Source organism: Festucalex cinctus, chromosome 15 (genome assembly GCF_051991245.1).
Source record: "Festucalex cinctus isolate MCC-2025b chromosome 15, RoL_Fcin_1.0, whole genome shotgun sequence".
Taxonomy (NCBI): Eukaryota; Metazoa; Chordata; class Actinopteri; order Syngnathiformes; family Syngnathidae; genus Festucalex; species Festucalex cinctus.
In genome coordinates this window covers 7,854,559-7,878,192 of record NC_135425.1, presented here as the reverse complement: position 1 = coordinate 7,878,192, position 23,634 = coordinate 7,854,559, and the positions used below count along the sequence as shown (strand labels likewise).

The 23,634-nt window shown below is 40.3% G+C and overlaps 1 protein-coding gene across 5 annotated transcripts; it reads right to left on the bottom strand.

Annotated features, from left to right (window-relative positions):
• Nucleotides 1-390: 390 nt before the first annotated feature.
• On the bottom strand, nucleotides 391-23,546 carry pip5kl1 (phosphatidylinositol-4-phosphate 5-kinase-like 1). 5 transcript variants are annotated; one of them, XM_077497324.1, is made up of 11 exons: nucleotides 23,327-23,546; nucleotides 21,721-21,916; nucleotides 12,732-12,932; nucleotides 11,360-11,410; nucleotides 11,132-11,286; nucleotides 7,524-7,648; nucleotides 4,772-4,806; nucleotides 4,644-4,699; nucleotides 4,113-4,225; nucleotides 3,667-3,829; nucleotides 391-1,006 (listed from the first exon to the last, which is right to left on the bottom strand). In XM_077497324.1, the coding sequence occupies exons 3-11, from the start codon at nucleotides 12,930-12,932 to the stop codon at nucleotides 583-585; spliced, it is 1,323 nt and encodes a 440-aa protein (XP_077353450.1). In that variant the 5' UTR covers nucleotides 21,721-21,916; nucleotides 23,327-23,546; the 3' UTR covers nucleotides 391-582. The 5 variants fall into 5 exon arrangements, with proteins under 5 accessions (XP_077353450.1, XP_077353452.1, XP_077353451.1 ...); XM_077497326.1 differs by having other exon boundaries at nucleotides 12,732-12,926; XM_077497325.1 differs by lacking the exons at nucleotides 21,721-21,916; nucleotides 23,327-23,546 and adding an exon at nucleotides 19,842-20,195.
• Between the last annotated feature and the right edge of the window lie 88 nt (nucleotides 23,547-23,634).

Sequence of the window (23,634 nt, the reverse complement as noted above, 5' to 3'; positions counted from 1 at the left end):
AATTAGTATCTTTAAAAACACATTTTGCAACTTGCTGTCGACTGAAAGTGACATCACAAGGGCTCAGGTAACCAATCACAGCTCAGCTTGTGAATGTCACATGGCCAAACGTAGAAAACAGGAAAGCTGTGATAGGTTACCTGAGCCCTTGTGATGTCATTTTCAGTCGACAGCAAGTTGCAAAATGTGTTTTTAAAGGTACTATTTGTATGTGAAAAATAATGAAAGTATCAAATTAATTATCGACAAAGTATTTACTTTTTATTGCTACAATGGGCTAAATAAGTGAAGCATCCCTTTAAGATTGTGACAAAAAAAAGCAACTAAAAGAAAATGAAAAGTGATGTTGCAACATGATTGCACGGCGTAATCGAAGATGGACCACTGAAATATTTGAGGCCGACATTTTATTTGGCTGGGTAGTGTACATGTTTCTGACACCAGACGTAAGCTAACTTTATGTACTTCTTTTGAAATTCATGTTGCATTAATAATTCTCTCTTTTTTTTTTCTTGTTTTTTTTTTTAAATATACCTCTAATTCATCACAAATCAGGATACACAAATACAGATGCAGAGGTTTCTACTTGGTATGGTCCAGCACCCACTGACACAGCCTGGTGCAGTACATCTCTGGACTGACTGTGGAAAACGAGCGCTCGGGATGCCTCAGTCTCTTCCACCAATATTCCAGTTTCTTCTTTAAACTGTACACTGTAAAAATGTCAATGATGCCAATGAAATAGCGTTGATCAGGTCCGTCGATGACATGCAGAGCGTTTTTTAAGTTGAGCAGCAAGCGTCTGTTTTGGACCTCGAAGTCTGGGCGTTCTTCAGTTTCACTGCCGGCAACGCGATGCCTTTCTGCACGTTGGCCAGCTCCTGCTTGTGCTTGCTGGAAACGGTCACGATCGATTTCTGATGAAATGAATGTGGAGTTATCCTCTGGGACTGCCCCAGGAACGGGAGGGACATCAGTGATGGGGCTGGTGCTTGGATTCACAGATCTACAACAATTGACACAAAAAAAATAAAATAAAATAAAAATCAGCTTCTGCGCATTTTACACCGAGAGACAGGCCATAATTTAGTGGGAGCACCCCATTATTCTATTTTCAATGTAGACAACAAACAGAATCAATCACATCAGAACCACAGCGACATGGTAGCCAGAGGTCGCCAGGAGTTATGTCTAAATACAAATTTGATAAGAATCTGTCTTTAGAATAGATACATTTTGATTCTTGTAGTCAGTGTTCATTATATCCTCTATTTTGGCACCAATAAGCAAACCTGGTTGAGAAACTCATTATTTATCATATATCCACTGTCATGGTTTCATGAAATAAAACGCACACATATTCACAAACTTGATAAACACATTCATAACACTAGTAATTGTTTAGAATTGTGAAAAATTAAAGAGATTTTTATGTCGTTGTGCTTTTTAGGTATGATTTGAATGACTGGGCCATTAATTGCACCATGCAAACGCCTCTGATTGGCTGTTATCTACGCTGTAAAAAATATAATAATAATAATAATAATAATAATAAATGACAATGATAATAATAATAATAATAATAATAATAATAATAAATAAGTAGGGGCACCAGAAAAATACTGTGAAATAACAGAAAATTACTTTATCATCAAAACATTTCCCCATATTTAAAGTACATTTTTTTTAACTGTAATTTTAACAAGATTGTATGTAATATAACAGTATATGACAAAAAAAATAATGTGATTAATCTTTTAAAACATGGCCAATAACTGTTGAAAAACTAGATATTGGGTTTAATAAAATTGAGAAGTTTAGTATTTTGCTCAAGGACACGTCAACATGTTCACCAAGGGGTTCAAACCCACAACCTCATGGATATATTAAAAAAAACAAAAAACAAAAACAATTTGTATTGTAAATTTAAAAAATTGTCAATTCACAAATAATTTATGGTAAAATTCCGAATTTTGGCTATTAATTTCTCAGTAATTTTTTTTTTTTAAGGGTTTCAAAGTTAAATTTTAAATGTTATTTAATAACGGAAAAATATTTGTGAAATTACCATACATTTGTGAACGCATCTTAAAAAACATTTCTAATGGAGTTTTTTTTTGTTTGTAAAATAACAGAAATATTGTGTGTTTTTACAGTTAGTGATTTCACGTCACATTATTTTACATTTCACATGTAATATCAGTTTATATTTGTGAATTAAATGATATTTTTAAATACAGAAAAAGACAAAAAGTACAATTTTGCTATATTACAGTTTTTTTCTAGAGTGCAGCAAATGCATGAGACAGACGCATGTTTAATCAAAGCAACGACAAATAAAATGTATTTATTTTACGTATAAATTAAGTTTATTTCATGAAACCTTGTCTGTGGATGCCATGTATTTGCTCCATGAAGCATTCACAGGAAGCAAACTGGATACAGGTCTGTCTGTCTTGTTTGATAGACTCCAAGGTTGTTGACCAAACAAGCCACAAACCCCATCGGAGCAATTGCACACTAGTTCGTTTAAAGCAAGGGTGTCAAACATAAGGCCCGCCGGCCGGATCAGGTCCGCAAAGGGGTTTAATCCGGCCCGCGAGATGATTTTGTAAAGTAAAAAAATAAATAAAAAATTGTAATGTCGGACTAATTAATCAGTCGGCCACAAGCAAAATATATTAAATTTGTAACTTCACAATAAGCCCTCAGATGAGCAATGCAACTTGTACGGGGGAATCGTCTTGGATGTCATTATTTTACACACAACTTAATAGGGGTGTTAAAAAAAAAATAAAATTGATTTGGCAATATATCGCGATATTACTTTGCGCAATTCTCGAATCAATTCAGTAGGCGCCCGAATCGATTTTTAAACATCTATTTTTGATGGAAAAATATTCACCAAAACATCTAGGGTTCACACCTTATGCATGAAAGAATGTTATATTAATGGAACATTAAGCTTTAATATTTTATTTCAATACTGTTCAAACACGAAATAGATGACAAACTGTATAAGACTGAATTTTCAGATTAATAAATAATACATTTGAATACAAATCTTACACTGTACAAATGTACTGATTAGTATTTTCTAAATTTGAATAAAAAAAAATAAAATCGCAACAACTGACATCAATTTGTATCGGGATTAATCGGTATCGAATCGAATCGTGACCTATGAATCGTGATACGAATTGAATCGTCAGGTACTAGGCAATTCACACCCCTACAACTTAAAGTTACGTTTTTTTTAATAATCATAATTATTATTATTATTAGTATTATTATTATTTTTAATCATAGACCGACAAATGTGTTAAATACGACACAAATTCAATTACTGGTAACACAGATATGACAAGGATTAGCGCGTCCTTATAATGTTATTAAATGCGTCACGCAATGCATTCTGGGAACAATATATATGCAAAACAGGTCGATTTAACACGTCCAGGACTCAGTGTTGCCGCGTTCCATTTGCATTTGTATTATTTTTTGGAACAATATGATTACAGTTGCGCTCAGTTACTTAGGGCTGGCACACAAATAGCGATGCGGCCCACTTGGTAATATATTTTCCTCCATGCGGCCCCTGAGCTAACATGAGTTTGACACCCCTGGTTTAAAGTAAACCAAACAAGTTCGACAACAGTTACTAACCGCTTCGTTCTCATGATGAGTGAAGCGAAGGAGACGCCGTGGTGCCGTTCGTCTTGTTGTAAAGGCTGATGGGCGAGCAGAAGACTATAATCCAACACGTTGAGGCTTCTGAGAAACTCGGTGTCTATCTCCATTTGCCGCAGGAGCCAGGAACGCTGCTGGTCTGTGTGCATAGATTTTTCTACTGGATTCCATATCATCCACATACAATACAATCCATACATAGACTGTTAAATCAGTGGTTCTCAAACCAGCCTGTTTTCCATGTCTCATGCAGGCAACACAGCTGAGGATCGTTATCAGACTTCATGCAGAGCTTGCTGATTAGCTGATCATTTGAAACACCTGTGTTGGCTGTGAAAGACGTGGAAAACAGGTACTCGAGGACCGCTGTTGAGAACCACTTGGTTAGACAGTACGGAATGATATACAGCGCTTGGGCCTACCTAGAGTGATGTACTGGCCTTCAAAGTTGAGGTCTTTGAGGACCACAATAATCTGGCATCCTTCTGGTGAAGGATCTGTCCAGCGACTCACTTCACAACCTTTAATGTCGTACCTAGCATGTAGCAACAAAAAGCCTCAATCAACAGGCATAGGCTACAGCTGAAGTAATTGCTTTCTGGAGTAGTACTAGTTATTTGCATGTATGGAATGATTGGTTAGTGGATGCTGGTTCCTTAAAATAAAAAGGTGCATTGTGGAGTTTATCACTTTTTTTTTTAACTCGTGACTGCCACCTCTGGCCTAAAGCGTAACTGCAGTCTCAGTGTCACGCTCATTTACATCTTGGTAAGTTAAAGTTGTTAACAAGTCAACTCATTTAGATTTCACACTCATCCCCATAAGTTCCTGTAAATGTGGCCCTGTTGTGAAGGTTCTTGCATTGAAGACACACACAAACGGGCTGGCCCCGTAAATTTAAAAAGTTCCTGCAGTGGAAACGGGCCTATTGTCTTGAGGAGATCGGTTCTTACCTGGCACTAATTCGTTCATCTGGATAAAACACACTTTGCATGACGATGAAGTATTTCTGCAAGTGAAAAGAAAATATGCTTTATCCTGATGCTTGACTGAAAAAGTGTTTATAATTACTGTAACATACCTTTTGCCTCCATGAAATTTTGATTCTGTGGACCCCTTGCAAAAACAAGTACAAAAAAAAATTCATGTAGCATGGCATTTCATTATGTGGTGTCTCAGTGTGAACACTAGGGGCACTATGTAAAAAGGTATACAGCGTTCCCTCGTTTATTGCGGCTTCATCTTTCGCGGCCTCGCTGTTTCGCAATTTAAAAAAAAAAATAATAATTTTTATTTTTTTTACAACGTGCTTTTTAGTTTGTTTATTTTTTTTGGTCGCATCTCTCGAACTGTCCGACCAAGGACATACGGGCATCCACGGATTCTTCTCGACGAGACCTTTCCAATGGTAAAATATGTCAGTCGATTAAAATTTTTAATCATAACTGCATGACTTCAAGAATTAACTGATGATTAATCGCGCATTAATCACACATTTTATACCTAAATTCATATCTAAATTTTCAATACAATGGACTTTTTTCCCCCTAATTTATTTATGGTTTTATTTTTTTAATCATTGATACAGTAACTTCATAACAATTGAATAAAAAAAACCTAAAATTTAAAATATGTACTGTACAGTAAAAAACAAAACAAAAAACAAGTGTGACTGATTTGTGTTGCTCATTTTTCTTTCACTACAACATGGCATAATTCCATTTGTGAGACAATGGTGACAGCTCAGTGCATTTTTATTTTCATATTAAGAGCTAACTAATTTTTAACATGAAGTAATTTGTGAAATTATGCACATTTTTTAAAACTGCAAAATACAACCTAGTCCCCAGAAATATATGCATTATTATTTAATTTATTACTGCGGAATTGTGTATTCCTTTGTGGAACACTGAATGCTTTTATTTTGTTAAGTTCAATAGGATGCACACTGTAAAATGACGTTTCTTTACTGCTTGCGAACCAGAAACGATCGATGTGTACTTTTCATATTAAGAGCTTCTTAATTTTAAACAAGAAGTGACTTTCAATCTTCTGCACATTTTAAAATTGTAAAATACACATTGTATATATATGGGTGAATTATCCTCTTTATCAGGTAGGGTTTGGGCTGAAAAAGGTTTGAAAACAGTTGGGGATCTCATGGGACCGGAGAGTGGAACTTTGATGACATTTGACGAGTTGATTGTCAGGTACGATGTTCCTCGCAAACATCTATTTAAATATCTTCAGGTGAGAAGCTTTATCAGATCAACTCAAAATCAGTGCACGTTGATTCCAAAGTTGTCCACCTTAGAAATGGAAATGAAAAAGGATTGCTATGGGAAGGGAATCATCTCCAAGTTATATAGAATGTTAGGATCTTCTGAGTCCTCTTTACAAAAACTTAATGCCTGGAGGAAGAATTAACAGGAATTTTCCTCAGAGGATTGGGAAAAGGCATGTGCTAAAGCACAAATAAAGACTGCCATCGACTTAAATTGCTTCAGTAGAATTGTTGAATGAGGACATATGTGACACCAGAAAAGCTTAATAAGTATAACGGTGCCATCCCTGACTGGTGTTTCAGGTGAGGGGAGGAAAAGGGGACATTCTTCCACTGTGTCTGGGAATGTAATAAAGTTCAAGACGTCAAACGAGCCTTAGAAACCATATTGGATGTAAAATGAGTTCATGAACCTCGGGTGTTTGTTTTCGGACTATATTCTGATGGTCATCATATGTCTGGGGAAAAAAACGCTCTGTTTATTGCTTGAAAAAAAAAAAAAAAAAGGTCATAGCACTCTCATGGAGGAGGACAAGTAAACCAAAGGTCATCGACTGGATTAAGAAACTATCCACAACTTTACCTATGGAGAAAATAACCTACATCATAAAAAGGGAAAATGTCATTATTTTAAAGTATTTGGGGTCCATTTTAATAATGTAAATGAGACCTAATTTTTGGTGGTTCTCTGTAGTTTCCTAAACTAAATATTCTGTTGAGATTTCATTTGTGTATGTGTATGAGACTGCGATTTTATGATAATCTCCCCTCTATTGTGGGGTTCCATTCCAGACAACCCCTTTACATAGAAATACTCTAAATACTCTAGACATGTTTTTCATAGCATTTGCACACTTAGTTTTTTTTTTTTTTTTTTTTAAAAGGTCTTTAAAGACACTTTTAAAATGCACATTTAAAGACATACGATGTATTGAGCGATAACAAGGTTACGGTCACGGTCACACTGACAAGGTTGACTCAGCATTCTAGAACAGGGGTCAAACTTTGATTATATTTACACCGGGAACTGGGTGAAGCCAAGCAAATAGGCGAATGCTCCTGCGGCGTTTCGGGCACAACACGATTATAAGCCATGGGGCCGAGCTGCTATTCGTGGTGGTGTGGGGAAATTGCTACATGAATAAACATGCACAAACACCGTGAACAATATAACTTTTGATAATTTGTAAGACACCTAGTCACTCATTCTTGCGGGTACCACAACAAAGAAATCCGGCTGCAATACAGCAAGCTACCAGTGCTGGGCTGAGTTAGCCGTCAGAGGCTGGGGGCGTGAATTGTTGAGCCCGCTTGAATGATGATGTGTTTACAAACTACAACTGAAATGTGAACGCACTCTCCCTTTAAATGAACTGCCATGCCCATCACATGTTTGAAAGTGGAATAACATCCGATATAAATAAGATTTAGACAACGGTATCACAAAACAAACAAACTGGAAAATAGCGTGATCACAAACCTGGAACTTGCGATGAAGGCGGGTTTACTGTATACAGCCCATTTCAAGAGTGTGTGCTTGTATGTATACCTAGTAACTTCACTAGAAGAGAATGAGGGTATTTCTGCAAATGTGCCATGTAGTTCTTCAGGTTGTCCAGCAGGAATCGGATTTCTCGTTCATTCTGGGTCTTCAAAAAGAAGCGTTTATCATTCCTAAAATATAAAGACACCAAAGAAAAGAACATCTCAGTTGAGCTAATTCACACTTACCGTATTTTCACGATTATAAGGCACTCTTAAAAGTCTTACATTTTCTCAAAAATCGATGGTGCGCCTAATAGTGTGGTGCGCCTTTTGTGTGCACCGAGTTCCAAAATCCGTAAATGTTGTCGTGCGACTTCGGTAAGCGCTCGGCTTGACTGTCTGTGTGGGAGCATTTCTGCCGACAGACAGACAGCGGATCAGTGCCGACATATTGCTTAGACACAGGAAATCCAGCCTCTGGTTGAGGACTGGCGGGCATGAGAACCCAAAAGACAACTGAAAGATGACGTGAACCTATTGGATTCCCATGCCTGCGAGTCCTTCACCAGGGCCGGGTTTCTTGCGTGCGTGTGTGCATATGTCTGTGCGCGTGAGTTTGTGCTCATTAATTCACCTGAAACCTGTTAAAAATCCCATACCCTTCACCTTAACTGAATACTTCAGAGTCCCGCCAGAGTCGTGAAGTTGTCAGGAGACCAGAGGAAGGATCAGAGAAAAATAAAGATGAAACAAAGTGAAATCCAGCACTGACCAGACATCACCTACTACCCGCAGTGTTACAAACCAGAATCTTTCACCAACCCTAGAAACATCTAAATTCCAACAAATTAGGGAGACCTCAAGAGACCAAAGGAAAGACTAAAGAAAGGAAAGATGGATAGCTGAAGCAGAGTGAGCTCCACAAACACCAGATTCCACCGATTCAGCGACCAGTGGGAGAAGCAAGTTCTGTTTAAATTTCAGTAGATGCTGGTGGATGCTGTGGTGGATCATGAGAACCTCCACTAAAGAGGGGAACTGTCAACCTCAGCCAGACAGGCAAGCACAGACCCCAGGGCCCCGCAGGCTGCGGCAGCAACAGGGCACAACCCCCTGACCTGCGGGGGCCACCGGCCGGGCAAAGAGCAAAGAGCGTTGGTGATCATGGCCTGAAGAAGCCAACAGCACCACATCATCCGCAAAAAGCAGAGATGCAATGCTGAGGCCACCAGACCGGACCCGCTCAACGCTTCGGGTGCGCCTAGAAATTCTTTCCATAAAAGGTTCTGAATATAATCTGTGAGAAAGGTGTCCAACCCTCACTGGAAACTAATCCGACTTACTGCCGGCAATGCGGACCAAACTGACACAGGTCGTACAGGGACCAAACAGCCTGTATCAGTGGGCTCAATACCCCATACTCCCTAAGCACCCCTCACAGGACTCAGAGGGACACGGTCAAACGCCTTCACCAAGACCACAAAACACATGTGGACTGGCTGGGCGAACTCCCATGCACCCTCGAGGACCCTGCTGAGGGCATAGAGCTGTTCCACTGTTCCATGGCCAAGACGAAAACCACACTGCTCCTCCTTCCTGACAGATCCTCCTTCCCAGCACCCCTGAATAGACCTTACCAGGGAGGCTGAGGAGTGTGATCCCTCTATAGTTGGAACACACCCTCCAGTCCCCCTTGTTAAAAGGGGGGACCACCACCCCGGTCTGCCAATCCAGCGGCACTGTCCCCGATGTCCATGTGATGTTGTAGAAGCGTGTCAACCACAACAGTCCCGCAACATCCAGAGCCTTTAGGAACTCCATGTGGATCTGATCTACCCCAGGGCCTTGCCACTGAGGAGCTTTTTAACCACCTCAGTGACTTCAACCCTAGAGATAGGAGAGCCCACTCCAGACACTGATAGAATTGAGGTCTTCTCAGGTATTTTAACCACCAACTCACGATATCCCGAGTCGAGGTCAGCAGTGCCCCATCTCCAATATACACAGAGTTAATGGTGCACTGCTTCCCCCTCCTGAGACGCCGGATGATGGACCAGAATTTCTTCAAAGCCATCCGGAAGCCTTTTTCCATGGCCTCCCCGAACTCCTCCCATGCCTGAAGTTTTGCCTCAGCGAACGGCAAAGCCACATTCTGCTTGGCGAGCCGTACCCATCAGCTGCCTCCGGAGTCCCGTAGGAAAAAAAGGCCCGATAGGACTCTTTCTTCAGCTTGACGGCACCCCTTACTGCTGGTGTACATTCGAGGATTGCTGCCACGATAGGCACCGACCACCTTACAGCCTCAACACCGATCAGCCGTTTCAAAAATGGAGGCGTGGAATATGGTCCACTCTGAATCAATGTCCCCCACCTCCCCCGGAACAAGGGAGAAGTTTTGCCCGAGGTGGGTGTTGAAACTCTTTCTGAAAGGGGATTCTGCCAGACTTTCCCAGCAAACCCTCACGATACGTTTGGGTCTGCCAGGTCAGACAGACATCCTCCCCACCATCGGAGCCAATACATCACCAGATGTGATCAGTTGACGGGTTCACCCCTCTCTTCACTAGAGTGTCCGAAACATGTGGCTGCAAATCCAATGACACGACTACAAAGTTGATCATCGAACTGCTGCCCAGGGTGTCCTAGTGCCAAGTGCACATATGGGCACCCTTATGTTCGAATATGGTGTTCGTTATGGACAATCCGTGATGAGCACAGAAGTCCAACAACAAAACACTGCTCGGGTTCCTCCCAATCACGCCCTCCAGGTCTCACTGTCATTGCCCACCTGAGTGTTGAAGTCCCCCAGCAGAACGAGAGAGTAGGCAGGCGGAACGCTCTCCAGCACACCCTCCAAGGACTCCAAACAAGTTGGGTACTCAGAAATGCTGTTTGACGCATGGGCACAAACAACATTCAGGACCCATGTCCCCCCCACTTGAAGGCGGAGGGAGGCTCCCCTCTCATCCCTCGGGGTAAACCCCAATGTACAAGTGCCAAGCCCTGGGTTTATAAGTATGCTCACACCTGCTCTGCACCTCTCACAGTAGGCAACTCCAGAGTTGAAGAGAGTCCAACTCCTCTTGAGAGGACTGGTACCAGAGCCCAAGCCATGTGTTGAGGCAAGCCCGACTGTCTAATTGGAACTTCTCTGCATCGCACACCAGCTCGGGGTCCTTCCCTGCAAGAGAGGTGACATTCCATGTCCCAAGGGCTAGCTTCTGTAACCGGAGATTGGACCGCCAAGACCCCCGCCTTTGGCTGCCGCCTAGCTTACAGTGCCCCGGACCCCTGTAGCCCTTCCCACAGGTGGTGAGCCCATGTGAAAGTGGACCCATGTTGCTTTCATGGGCAGTCCCCATTGGTACAGGCCCGGCCACCAGACGCTCGCCTTTGAGCCCCACCTCCAGAAGGGGGCCCCGGTGACCCACCCATTTGTATTTTAATTTCTTATAGCGGTCATTTTGAGCCATGCTTTGTCTGGTCCCTCACCTAGGACCGGTTTCCCAGGTCCTAGAATCATTGGAACACGGAAACCCCTCGACCATGATAAGGTGATGGCTCACGGAGGGCGACCCAAATATGTCATTTCCAGTGATGTTTTGACAGATGATTGAGTTGTTCAGTGAAGAAAAGAGCTTTACGAGTACCAATTGTCTCTGGGTGACTCACGTGAGGAAGAAGTCAGCCCTGCTTTTGGAGTTGCTGATGAACTGAAGGTAGCACTTGTCTGAGCAGAGTGACTGCTGATACTCCTGTTCTGTCACACCCAAAGATCCCCGTAGAGTGGCAAACACTGGGCCAGCAAACGTCTCAAACGTAAAACCCTACACAGAGACATGTAACTAGGCAAAACATAGCACGGTCATGAATGTGAATGAGACAAACACATCCACCTACCTTATAATTCTGAGTGTCCTCTGCTCTGAAATCATCTTCAAGCAATTGACTCTAAAGTGAAAAAGGGTCATACAAAGTGTTTGAGAAAATTTACAAAAATTATTGGAGTCCTAAATTTGATGAAATGTCAAAGTGAAGGAACAAACAATGTGCTGCTTTATTGTCATCAGTCCAAGTCGAGACATTGTTGTCTTGTTTTATCACTGCAGTTCAAAATATGCATTGTTACATTTTTAACAATGCCTTTCTTGTGCCTTTTTGATGCAGGGATCTCTCTATTGTCCACTGCATGGCCCCGGAGTGTCTTGTAATTTTGGGACTCTGTACTACACAACAAACAGGACAATCATGAAACAATCTGCCATGTCAGCAGGCTCTGCTCCACTGGGATTATCGGCGACGTAGCAGTGCACAACAGTGTGTTAAGCAGAATTGTGCTTCAAATATGACTGTTGGTTCAGCACTGGCTGAGTTTTGACTTTTGGAGTGAATTCCTGTGTATAAATCCATCCATTTTCAGTCCATGTCATTAAAGCGGTTATACCTCGAAACCTTTGATGTAGTGCAGGTGAAAATGACGGAAAATATAAATGCTCAATGCTCACTGCATCCCGATCTAAGATATCCTATTGGCCCTTGAATGCTCTGTACCAATGGCAGGACAGCTGTTTCATGTTGAGGGGAAAAAAAAAAAAAAAAAACCTTGGGTATCGGTATCGGCCGATACTGCAAAGCTGGGTATCGGAATCGGTATCGGGGGCCAAAAAACGGTATCGGAACAACACTATTAAAAACTAGAACTGTAGAAAATTGCCACTAAATTCATGCAATTTTAAGGGACAGTTATATATTGGGATATAGAGGTGTTTCTTTAAAATTATCTGTCATTTTTATTTTTTTGATGGAAAGTATATCAAAACTACTAGTGGTATCGGTACTTGGTTTCAATGTAGGTGACCACGCAAGAGCTGAGTAATCGTACTGTATTGGTATGGGGAAAAAAGTGGACTCAAACATGCCTACTTTTAATGGCGCAACTTGAGCATGCGGATCAGCATTTTATGTTTGTGTAGTATTTATAGTATTTTGCATTCATATATTCAAGTGTTGATTTCTGCATTAAAATCTTTTTTGTTTTGTTTTTTAAATAAAATTATTATTATACCCCTAAAGTCACTATGACAACATTTTCAGTTGATACTTGCACAATGATTGTATGTATTTATAGAGCTCAAAATAATGGAAAGGGGCAATCCTCTCTTCAAACCTACGATCCAACTGCATTCCAAATCGCCAGTTAATCTTAACTTATCTTCTGAATACTGTCTAGGCTTAAGTTCCTGCTCTGCAATGTCAACTGACCCATACTCACTGTAGATGCATGGTCAATGGTGGTTTGGATTGATGAAAACAATCCCTCCTTCATCATGCAAGTCAGGCTGTAGAACTCGTGCTGCTGATCAATCTCAAATAAACCCAAAAGCTCGCACTGCCGTCTCAAACCTCCCCATCTTCTTCTCTTCAGTGTGCCGGAGCGCTTTACAAAGCCACGAGAAGCCACCGACCTCTGCATCTGACATATAGAAATAATAAATAAAAACCATAGACCATGAAAAACTGCACAGTGAGAGCAGACAGGATTTTCAGGTTTCCAGAGTTGCTCTAGGTTGAAAAAAAATGAAGTAATATGAGAAGAAGAAAGAAGGCATCAAGGCTAGTGACAAACACAAAAGACAACTCAGTGTTAGTTGAGTCTTTAATCAAGTAACTATGGCAACCATCACAACAGGGTATTTCCTGTGCTGAGGTAATAAATGCTGGCGTCCAACCAACAGAGTTCTTTACACATTTAGCTGTTACCATATTTTCTGCCATACCATGAAAAAGCAGAAAAACAACAAAATCCTGTGATAATGAGGATAAGTGATTTAGATAATGGATGGATGGACAGATGAAGCAAAGAGTCAAACGATATAAAATATTCCATAGAAAGTTCATCTTAAAATAATTAGTCATGGTATTTTTTGGCAATTAGTAATGGGAATCATGAAAGAGCCAAAACAAATATTGATTAAAAGCCTCTAAGGAAAAAATGTGAGTGAAGACTAAAAATGTAATGTATCATGCGCTATGTTATGAAAACATTCACTGCTTGAAATGTTTGCCTCTCATGCCGTCCTAGCAACAAACAAATTGGAGTTTACAAACTTGGATGTTGGACCTGAGAGATTAATTAGCTCAGCGCTAGCTAAGAGGCTACAAGGCTAGTACAACACAATGGCGATGGATTTACAATGGGAACAAAGAGAAAACAACATTCTGGGTGCTGCCGTTGATACGTAGTATCTACGGGCCAATGTTGGGCTGCACTCTGATATGTCGGAATGAGAGAACTTAGTGAATATGGCTTTGTAAACGTATGATGAAGATAATGCGTTATAAGTGCACTCTGTTTTCCATTAATGTTTTTTTTTTTTTTTTTATCAAATTAGATTTTTTATTTAATGGATTCCAAAGTATTGTTCCAGAAAAGTACAATATGTAACCGACTCGAGTTGATTCAGGACTTGTGCATTAACGTTTACAAAAATAGAAATATACTGATTTTGGGCGCCACAGTCAGTTGCTAATGATACAAACTCATTCACTGCCAGTCATTATAGAAAATTTTTACATTTCCAATACTCACGTGATATTCCATTCAATAATTATATATAAACCGAATCTACCAAATAACAGAATAGACTCCCTACTTTTTGTCCCGTCCCGTTCTTTTATAATTGACAGCAGAAAAATGTAGGTTTGCCAAAATACAGCCATTTCTCCCATGGACTCTGAAACTGTGTTTATTTCCTATAAAATGGGGCAATGATGTCATCTACCGGTGGTTGGGCATCAGTAAAGTTGTTTCCAAGTTTGATATTTACAGTGGAGCATGCTCAGATTCGCCCCCATTTAGCACCGCTCTAAAAAATACAATTGACAAGTATACTTGTCAAAGGCAGTGAATGAGTTAAACTAAATGACTGAAAATCAGTTTCCGTAAAGGAGACATGCATTTTTTTTCCTCCCACAATATAAAACAAAATCTCTGATTAAAATGTTTATGAACGCCAAGGATCAAGAAATAAAGCATACTTTTCACCGTATTCTACTATTCAGCCTTGCATAACCTCACCAAAACTTGCATCAGTTCGATTAATTGTGCTACTCCTTCCGGGAAGACCACCTTGGCCACTGGGCGACAGTTTTATTCAGCAAACAGACACAAACAATAAAAAGCCACTACTACACTTAGTAAGGGGCATACAATATTATTAGGTGTTTTTCGCCGACCAAAAATAATGTATGTCTGTCTGTCTCTGTCTTGCTCCACTGTTTGAGCTAAAAAAAATAAATAAAAAAAAAATAAAAACAAAAATTTGGTGGGAGGAAATATTCTAAACAAGAAAGAACCAAAGAAATAAAAAGAGAAAGCGAACCAGCGCTGCTGCAAGAGGTTGGTGACTCTTACAGATGAGACTCTTCAAAGAAGAAAAGGCCGTTTGATCTGCCGTATGCTTATTCTAATCAGCCACCCCAGTCCACCCACTTGGCAAATCCAATCACAATTCAGTACACCAGCGGTCCTCAGAAACTGTTTTGAGACTACAGATTTAAGTGTCGTGGTTGGCTTGCAGGGGAGGATATTGAGGGGGCAGCACAACAGTCGGAAAGAAAATCTGTCTTCCATTTTAATAACTACAGATATATATTTTTTTTTAAAGAAAATAATTGGTTTCATCATCAACACGCACCATCAGCATTGGAGGCCCTCAAGGATGTGTCTCCTCTCCACTCTTCTTCCTCCCTAACGATTGCATCTCAACACCACCCGCTGTCAAAGACATGAAATTTGCAGACGACGCCGCAGTCGGCAGCCTCATCAACGATGGTGACGAGTCAGCATATCAACAAGAAGTGGCGCGGCAGGTGTGCTGGTGCAGCCAACACAACCTGGAGTTGAACACACTAAAGACTGTAGAGATAATCGTGGACTTCAAGATACATCCATTCGCCACATCTGCCCCTCACCCCGTCATGTGTCAACCATCGGAAATTTGAAGTTCTTAAGAATCACTGTCTCTGAAGCACAAGTGGGAGAACAACATCAACTCCATCCAGAAAAAGGCCCAGCAGAGGACATACTTCCTCTGGCAGCTTAGGAAGCACAGCCTGCCACAGCAGCAGTCACTGAATCAGTCCTTTATTCATCCGTCACAGTCTGGTTTGGTGCTGCCACAAAGAAGTACACAATCTGACTGCAAGGGACAGCTAGGACTTCTCTACAGATCATCCATTACTTTTTGATGAAATCAGAGGAAGACAAAATCATGCAAGACCATCTTCACGGGATAAGAGAAAACAATAGGTGTTTTTCCACCGCCGGAACTTTTGGAGAACTTTTCAATTTACCTTGGTAAAATTGAGTTTGCGCGTTTTTCCACCAACAACAATTACCAGGGTAGTTAAATTCCCCAGGGGGCATCCAAGTACTATCTCAGCAGCAGGGTCTTGCTGAGCCGGGCAGGAACTTTGAGGGGGCGGGCTGCAATGGCCAAGGCTGATTTGTCAAATTTGGGGGCGCTGTTTTTACATCAGCTGGACTCAATCAAACTCATTTGAATTAATTACCGAAAACTGCAAGATGCTGTGGAAACACAAATCATAAATACCCTGCGGAACTTTTACCACCAAGAACTCCCTTTACCCAGAACTCAATTTTCCTGGGCTTGTTGGTGGAAAAACGCCTAATGCTAGTCAGATAGATGTCCATCCTGTGTTCCATGTCTCCCACAGCCAACTCAGCTGAGGATTGTTAGCTAACAGGCCTCATGCAGAACTCGATGATTAGCTGACCGTTTGAAACACCTGTGTTGGCTGAGGGAGACATCGAAAACCGACTGGATAGGGGCATCGAGGATCTGGTTTGAGAACCACTGAGATAGAGCATAGTCAATTTTTTGTTGTTGTTTTTTTGTTTTAGTAAATGTAAGGTAGTAACCGGAGGCTGCCACAGGGTGGCACCCCTCTACAGTTTAATTTAAGTTCACAGGCACTGTGCTTGTGTGGGGCGGCCATCTTGGGTCAGTTTCTTTTTGATTTGGAATAGGTGAGTGTGTTTGTCACGACCATCCATTTTATATCTTTGGTTTAGTAGATCATCCAGGGGTTTTTTGTTCAATTAATCTTGTTGTTAATGTGTGTTAACTTGTCTATTTAGTTTGTGTGAGTGAGATTGGGAATATTAGTTACTTTAACTGCTGTGGTTTGAGTTGTGTGAGTGAGTGCTTCATGCTGTGCTAAATTATACTGTGTATTACCTGGATTTCACTGCGCAATTATAAAGTGAGTTTCTTTTTTATTTGGAATAGGGGATTAAAGCAAAATCATCCAGCCACATTTCGACTCCTGTGCTGCCTCTCTCCACACCACAACACATCCCCACAACCACAACGCAGACTTCGCCAGTGCGGTGGGGCTGGTGCAGCACTCTTGGGTTACATAAAGATAGTGGGGTATGGCTCACACAGATGTAAAAGACAACCTTGAACAATTATTCTTTGAAAACCACTGTGGACGCTGCTTTTGCTGTATAGTTGTTCCTTCTTGCACAAACACGTCATCTTAAAGCTTAGAAAAGGTCTCTCAGATACACTTAAGTGAATTTGAACTCTTACACCAAACCAAAATATTACTCTGCTCTGCTACCTTCTTGCTGACATTGCAGCCTTGTTGTGATATCCACCAACCATGCAGAACCATCCAAAGTATCACGGCGTTTATCAGTGAATAAAGCCTCAAGTCATCTGACTCCAGCTCACCTGTGACCGTAATGAGGATCAGTGCTATTAAAACATTTAACCAGCACAGTGGCCTAGTGGTAGAGTGTCTGCCCTGAGACTGGGAGGTTTTGGGTTCAATCCCTAGCTGGGTCATACCAAACGCTAAAAAAATGGGACCCATTTGCCTCGCTGCTTGACACTCAACATTAAGGGTTGGAATTGAACCAAATGATTCCCAAGCGCAACCCCTGCTGCTCGCCGCTGCCTCGAGATGGATCAAATGCGGAGAACAAATTTGGCCCCACTTAGTTGGGTGTGACAGTCAGTGGTACTTTAACTTTAAAAGAAAGGAAGTTTTACGGAGTGAGTCTCAAAGGGTTTCACACACTGACCGTTGATAAGTATTCATAACATCCCACCTTAACCCCACAAGGAGTGCAAGGAAAAAGTAAGAAGAAGGAGGAGAAAAAAAAACATCTGGGAAAAAAAATAAACCTTGAGAAGGGTCTGGAGATGTTAGAAGCCCCCTTTCAGGATGACCAGGCTGCAATGGAGAGCGTGTAATTTTATCACGTGATTTCATCGATAATTTATGGCAACAGCAAACCAAAAACCCAAAAGAAGAAAGATTATACGGCAAGTGGTATAAGTCAAGCTCCAGATTTAAACCCAATAGAGCATGTATTTTCTCAAGAAGAGATTCAAGGAATTACGCCTCCAAAACAAACAATAATTGAGAAAGGCTGCTGTGAAAGCCTAGAAAAGCATTACAAAGGAAAACTCCAAAAGTTTGGCAACGTCAATACAGTATGTCACAGGCTGGGTGCAGTTAATGCAAGAAAAGGACTTTAAACTAAAATTCAAGTGTTATTACTCTGTGATCACTTTTCCTTTCCAAAATATGTGATATTGTGTTGCAAATAATGCCTTATTCCAAGTTAGGTATCAGATCCAATTGTCAATAGCCTACCTGTCAGAAAAAGCTCAACCGCGCTGATCTCACAACTGTGAACTAGCTAATATTGTGTGTGAAGGGCTACGCAGTGGCAAGAACCTCCAAATGAAATTTAGGCGGGAAGTCCAGGAGTTTAAAAGGGATCACGAGGCCATACAGCAATCAGAATGGATCCAGACCAAGCCACTAAATCTTACGGGCAATTGTCTAGGGCCCGTGGGCCACAACCTGCCAGCCAAAGGTTACTACGGAATTTGCCCAAATTAATTGATATCATGATTATAAGTGCATTCATTTGGAATTCGACAAGGTGGTGCATTAGGTACAGATAGAGATACATTGACCTGACTTGGCCAAGCCTGGGCTGCTGACTTTTAAATTTCTTGTATACAAATGAGTAGGGTCTCTTGAGTGTCTAAACTGCCTGTCATTGGTCGAGTGAGCAGCTCGGCGAACAAGGAAGTCTCGCCGGCTTGCAATGGAGCGCTCCAGCAATGGACAGCTATCTTGTCAACTGTCTGCTCTCACTTGTTGTCTAATAACTCAAGTCGCAAGTTGAGGTGACAGGTGGACAAGATCATCCAACCCAAAACATACTTAGGACCGCCCCCTCATTTGAATAACATTTCAACTTGGCAGTACAGTCCAAAACTGCCAAAATTCAAAATAAATAAATGACCAGTGTTGCCACAGTTACCTTGAAAAAGTAACTTAGTTACTTTACTGATTACTTGGTTTTAAAAGTAACTAAATTGCGTTACTGATTACTTGATTTTAAAAGTAACTAAGTTAGATTAAAAGTTACTTTTTTAGTTACTTTCAGCAGCTGCCGATAACACCATCTCAACATAAAAATAATGCAGTAGAAACGGAGTTCCAAATACTTTATTGAAAGTGCATTTTTAACATGAAAATAAAGTTGTTTTTTTTATGAAAAACAAAATAGGCAGTCTCTCTTGACTTCTTGTAACGTAAATACTTTTTATAAAACAAGAAATAAAAATCTATCCAGGTTGAAAATGAAAATCCCCTAAATTCCTCTATTGTTTGTTTGTTCCGCTATTCCAGTGTGTACACATGTATCAGTTTGAATATTTATTAGTAGTTATTGACAGTTATAATTGTTTTTTGGTTTGTTTGTTTGTTTTTTCTCTTCAAAATAAGGATCAGGAAAACAAAAGGTTGATAATTTAATGTTAAATATAAATATTTAACCTTTAGACAGACACCAACACAATTAAACAGAATATTTGCACATTGTGAAGTATTTCAGAAACATAAATTTAAGACATGAAATAAACCTACCGTCCAGCCAAAAGAAATATGAAGCCACCTTATGGAACAATAAATCTATCAAACACATTTTAACCACTTAATATATGCAAAAATATTTCCAAAAGTTCATTTCCCTTTTTAATCAACAATTTTTGTATTTAACAATTGTTTTTTCTTTTGTCATCACTTTCATTTTTGGTTAATGTATGACATCTTTTTTTGTTTTTTTAATCTGAGACACGATGATGACCACAGAATCACTACTGTTTATATTTTGTTTTTTGGGCTGTCGTAATCGCGGGCACGTCTCAGTTCTCCTATCTGCTGCTCATGCTAGTTGTAGACATTGACAGGGAGCCACAAACTGAGAAATGAGATACTTGCAGTGTGCTTTTAGCATAGCTGGTGTGTTGGCTGTGGGACATACCTGTGTCGTTTGAATCCATGCATTGGATCGTCACGGGAGTTATTCTTTTTGGCTCGCGCGCAGTACCAACGCCGGCCCGGGACATACAAGTGCACCGAGAGGACTCGATAGCCATGGGAAATACCGAGATGTACGGCACCGGCTTCTGCTAACTGTCTCCATTTGTATGTTGTCACTCGTTGCGCGCGCGCGCGCCGTGTCGCGAGCACGGAAACACGGAAGTAGCTTGAATAGTGATGCTACTGAAATGTAAACAAAACAAGTAGAGCACGGCACTCTTGCTATTGTTATGAAAACCATAAAGCCTCACTCGCAACCGATACGGTCGTTTAGCTCCCCTTGACGAACGATGGTTCGGTCGAATCGTTTTTTTGTTCCACCCCTACTGAAAACGTAACTTGTCTGACGTCACTCCCCCTGGCGAGAGGGCGGAGACGACCTCATCCCATAATGCTTCACGGACCAGTTGAGGATGGAAATAAATTATTTTTTTTACCACTTTTATGGTCCATAATGCACACTTTTTTTGTTGTGTTGTGTGCCTGTTGGTTAATAAAACTAGTAGTAAAAGTATCATCACTTTTGTTTTGAATGTGCAAACCATTCATGACCAGACCATGGCTGAATTCAGTGTGGTGATCAATGACTTCTGCCTCATCTTCGTAGTTAGCAGTAGTTGTTTGTGACTGTTACAACAGTGAGATAGTTTGCCTTCTTCATGAAAATGTGGAGTAACGCATTGATTCTCTGGACAGTAACTTTAATCAGACTACTTTGTAGAATAAAGTAACGCGTTAGACTATTAGTTACTTTAGAAAGCAACTTTTTTGAGTAACGCGTTACCGGCAACACTGTAAATGACTAGATAAATAAATGGCTAAATAAATAAATTACTAAATAAAAAAATAAATGACTAAATAAATGACTAAAAGTGAAAATAAAAACGGATTTATTTCCATTTATATTAAATTTTTTTTTAGATATTTTCGAATGATATTTTTTTATATTGATTTTTATTTTTAGTCATTTATTTTTTTAAATTTTGGCAGTTTTGGTCCTCCATAGGTGACGGCCTATTGTGAGATGTTCTGCCACACTCAAGGACTTTTCACATCTTCATCAAACTTTGCCAAGCTTGAGGGAAAAACAACAAATATGCAATTAAAATCCAAAAAGCTAGTAATGTCAGTCAACTTTCAAACAAAATTGGCCAGCCAAGATGGTAGTACCCAAAAGTCAGATTGGTCTGTGCATCTATCATTAGAAACACTGTTTTGGAATATTGAAAGTAACACATTTTAAATAAATAAATAAATCAGATTTGATGGTTTAGTCACTGATGGTTCCCAAAAGTGTTATGCTTCTTTTTCACAAAAGTGCAAGTGAAATTTATTTATCTTCCCTGGGAGCTCTGCACATCTATAACACCAATACTGTACTACATTTGCTTCTGGTCAGAACAGATAGTAATGTCATGACTTGAAATGTGAATGTTGGACTATCAGGATTGTCAGTTTTTTCTCCAAGCCAAGCGCATCTTTACTCTGACAGGTTGACAGCACCACAGAGAGCAGCTACAGTACAATCCTTGTTTTTGCCATGTTAACTGTACAAGCGCCATCATTATCACGGGTCTCGGGAGGGCAATTAGATTTCATGTCACAAGCTCTCAGGTCACCCCTCCAAAAATTCATATGAGACACAACCTGTCAGCTTTAATGCCGACGGAGCTCACTCTGTTTAATTAGGGAAAATGTAATGCTAGTCTAACCAATGATGTGTTGACAGTTCACAGCAAAACAAACACGTGTGAATTTACTCCAAATATGACGAACTCACATTTTATGACGGATAAAATTTTTGAATGAACAAGTCTTACCTGACTGCTGTGGTGGACGACGAAAAGAATGCGCGCACGCGCGTGCGTGTCTGTGTCACTATCACATGTCAGCTCATAGCGTCATGACGTGAAGCGGAGTCTGTTCCAGAGGCGACAGTCACAGAGCTGTCCAAAAGTGAGGCAGATGCGTGTCTGGGTTTAGGGGTGGGTGGGATTTATATTGGTAGCGTGGTTGCTGTTGGAGGGCGGGAAAGAAGATGCATACATGATATGTCTAATATGCGCACATCATTTTGTCAGACAAGTTATATTTAAGTGATTTCTGGATTGAAAAGGTCTGGAGGCAATTAAGGTTTGGGTGTGGTCAAACTCAGCTTAAAAAATAAAATAAAATAAAAAACAAACAAAAAAACATTTAAAAACAATTACTTTTTCCAGACAGAACCAGGTAGCTTTGAATAGCTTTTGTTAAAATAAATAAAACAAGTAACAACCCTTTAAAAACGGCATACTCAGGAGTATCTTACATCACTAATCAGGAATTTTGACCCATTTATCTTTGCTCAATTGTTGTAATTCAGCCACATTGGGGGGTTTTCAAGCATGATGAGCTGCCTTTTTCAAGGGATACTTATTTAGACATTTTTGGCAGTCAAACATTAATATTTTGCCTATAATAAATGTGATATTTTCATTAGTTTTCATGTACAATTAGTACATTTAACAACGCATTTTGCAACTGCTGTCGACTAAAAATGACACCACAAGGGCTCAGGTAACCAATCACAGCTCAGCTTGTGAATGTCACATGACCAAACCTAGAAAACAGGTGAGCTGTGATTGGTTACCTGAGCACTGGTGATGTCATTTTCAGTTGACAGCAAGCTGTAAAATGTGTCTTTAAGGGTACTAATTGTACATGAAAAATAATGAAAGTATTAAATTAATTATAGACAAAATATTGACTTTTTATTGCTATAATGGGCCAAAAAAGTGAAGTATCTCTTTAAAGGTCATGCCACAGCATTTCATAATTAGAGTCAGGTCAGGTCTTAGGGATGAAGGATGTAACGATATCCAAACATCACGATACGATATCACGATATGAAGGTCACAATATGATAATCATCACAATATTGTGGGGGCGTTGGCGATATTTAAAAAAAAGATCACAATATTGTAAAAAAAAAAAAAAAAAAAAAAAAGGCTCATACTAAAACAAGCACAATATTGTGCTTTTGTACATAATAGCAATGCATATAAACCACCTACAATCTCTAATAATATTGAGGCACTTACTTGCTAATGCAAGCACACATTGATTGCTTCACAAGCAAATTAGGTTTCCCTTCATCTGACAATTAGCACAGATAGTAAACATAGAAGGCCAAAACATCCCGAATGAAAATTAAATTGCACTAAACTAACCACTAGAGGGTGTTAGAACTACACAAATGGAAATCAACCTGACATTTTTTAACAGATGTGTTCCTTTTAAATATTGTGACCATGACGACGACCCTATTGTGGCAGTTTTAATATCACGATATCTCCCTTATCGTTACATCCCTACTGAGCGTAGTGCCTGCCCTTGTTGGGAATGGTGGCATGGAGACCGTGCCCTGGGGCTTCTTCGGTCCCCTACCTCACGTGCTCACTCTGCATCTTGGGCATTTGCTGCGTTCGCAACCCTTGGGGTGGTGAACAGAGCTGGGGGAGGGGGGTTGCCTTTGGATCCTCTCCCTGGTGGTCCTGTTGCTGCACCCCCAAGCAGCGCCAGAAAAGTCAAGTAGAGGTTGGCACGGCCACTTTACAGTCAAGAGGTTCTCGGTTCCAATATGAGCTCACATCTCCATGTGGCGATTTCACATGATCTAGCCTTCTTGTACAAGAAGATTAATTGAAGGAAACATGGTTACAGAGACACAATTTGACAACATAGGCAGTATTTTT

Excerpts from the sequence above, each read along its gene's own strand:
- pip5kl1 (XM_077497324.1), bottom strand. The coding sequence starts at position 12,932 with ATGCAGAGGTCGGTGGCTTCTCGTGGCTTTGTAAAGCGCTCCGGCACA. Across the intron at positions 11,411-12,731 it reads CCATTGACCATGCATCTACA|AGTCAATTGCTTGAAGATGA; the intron begins GTGAGTATGGGT and ends TTTTCACTTTAG. Across the intron at positions 1,007-3,666 it reads CTCATCATGAGAACGAAGCG|ATCTGTGAATCCAAGCACCA; the intron begins GTTAGTAACTGT and ends CAATTGTTGTAG.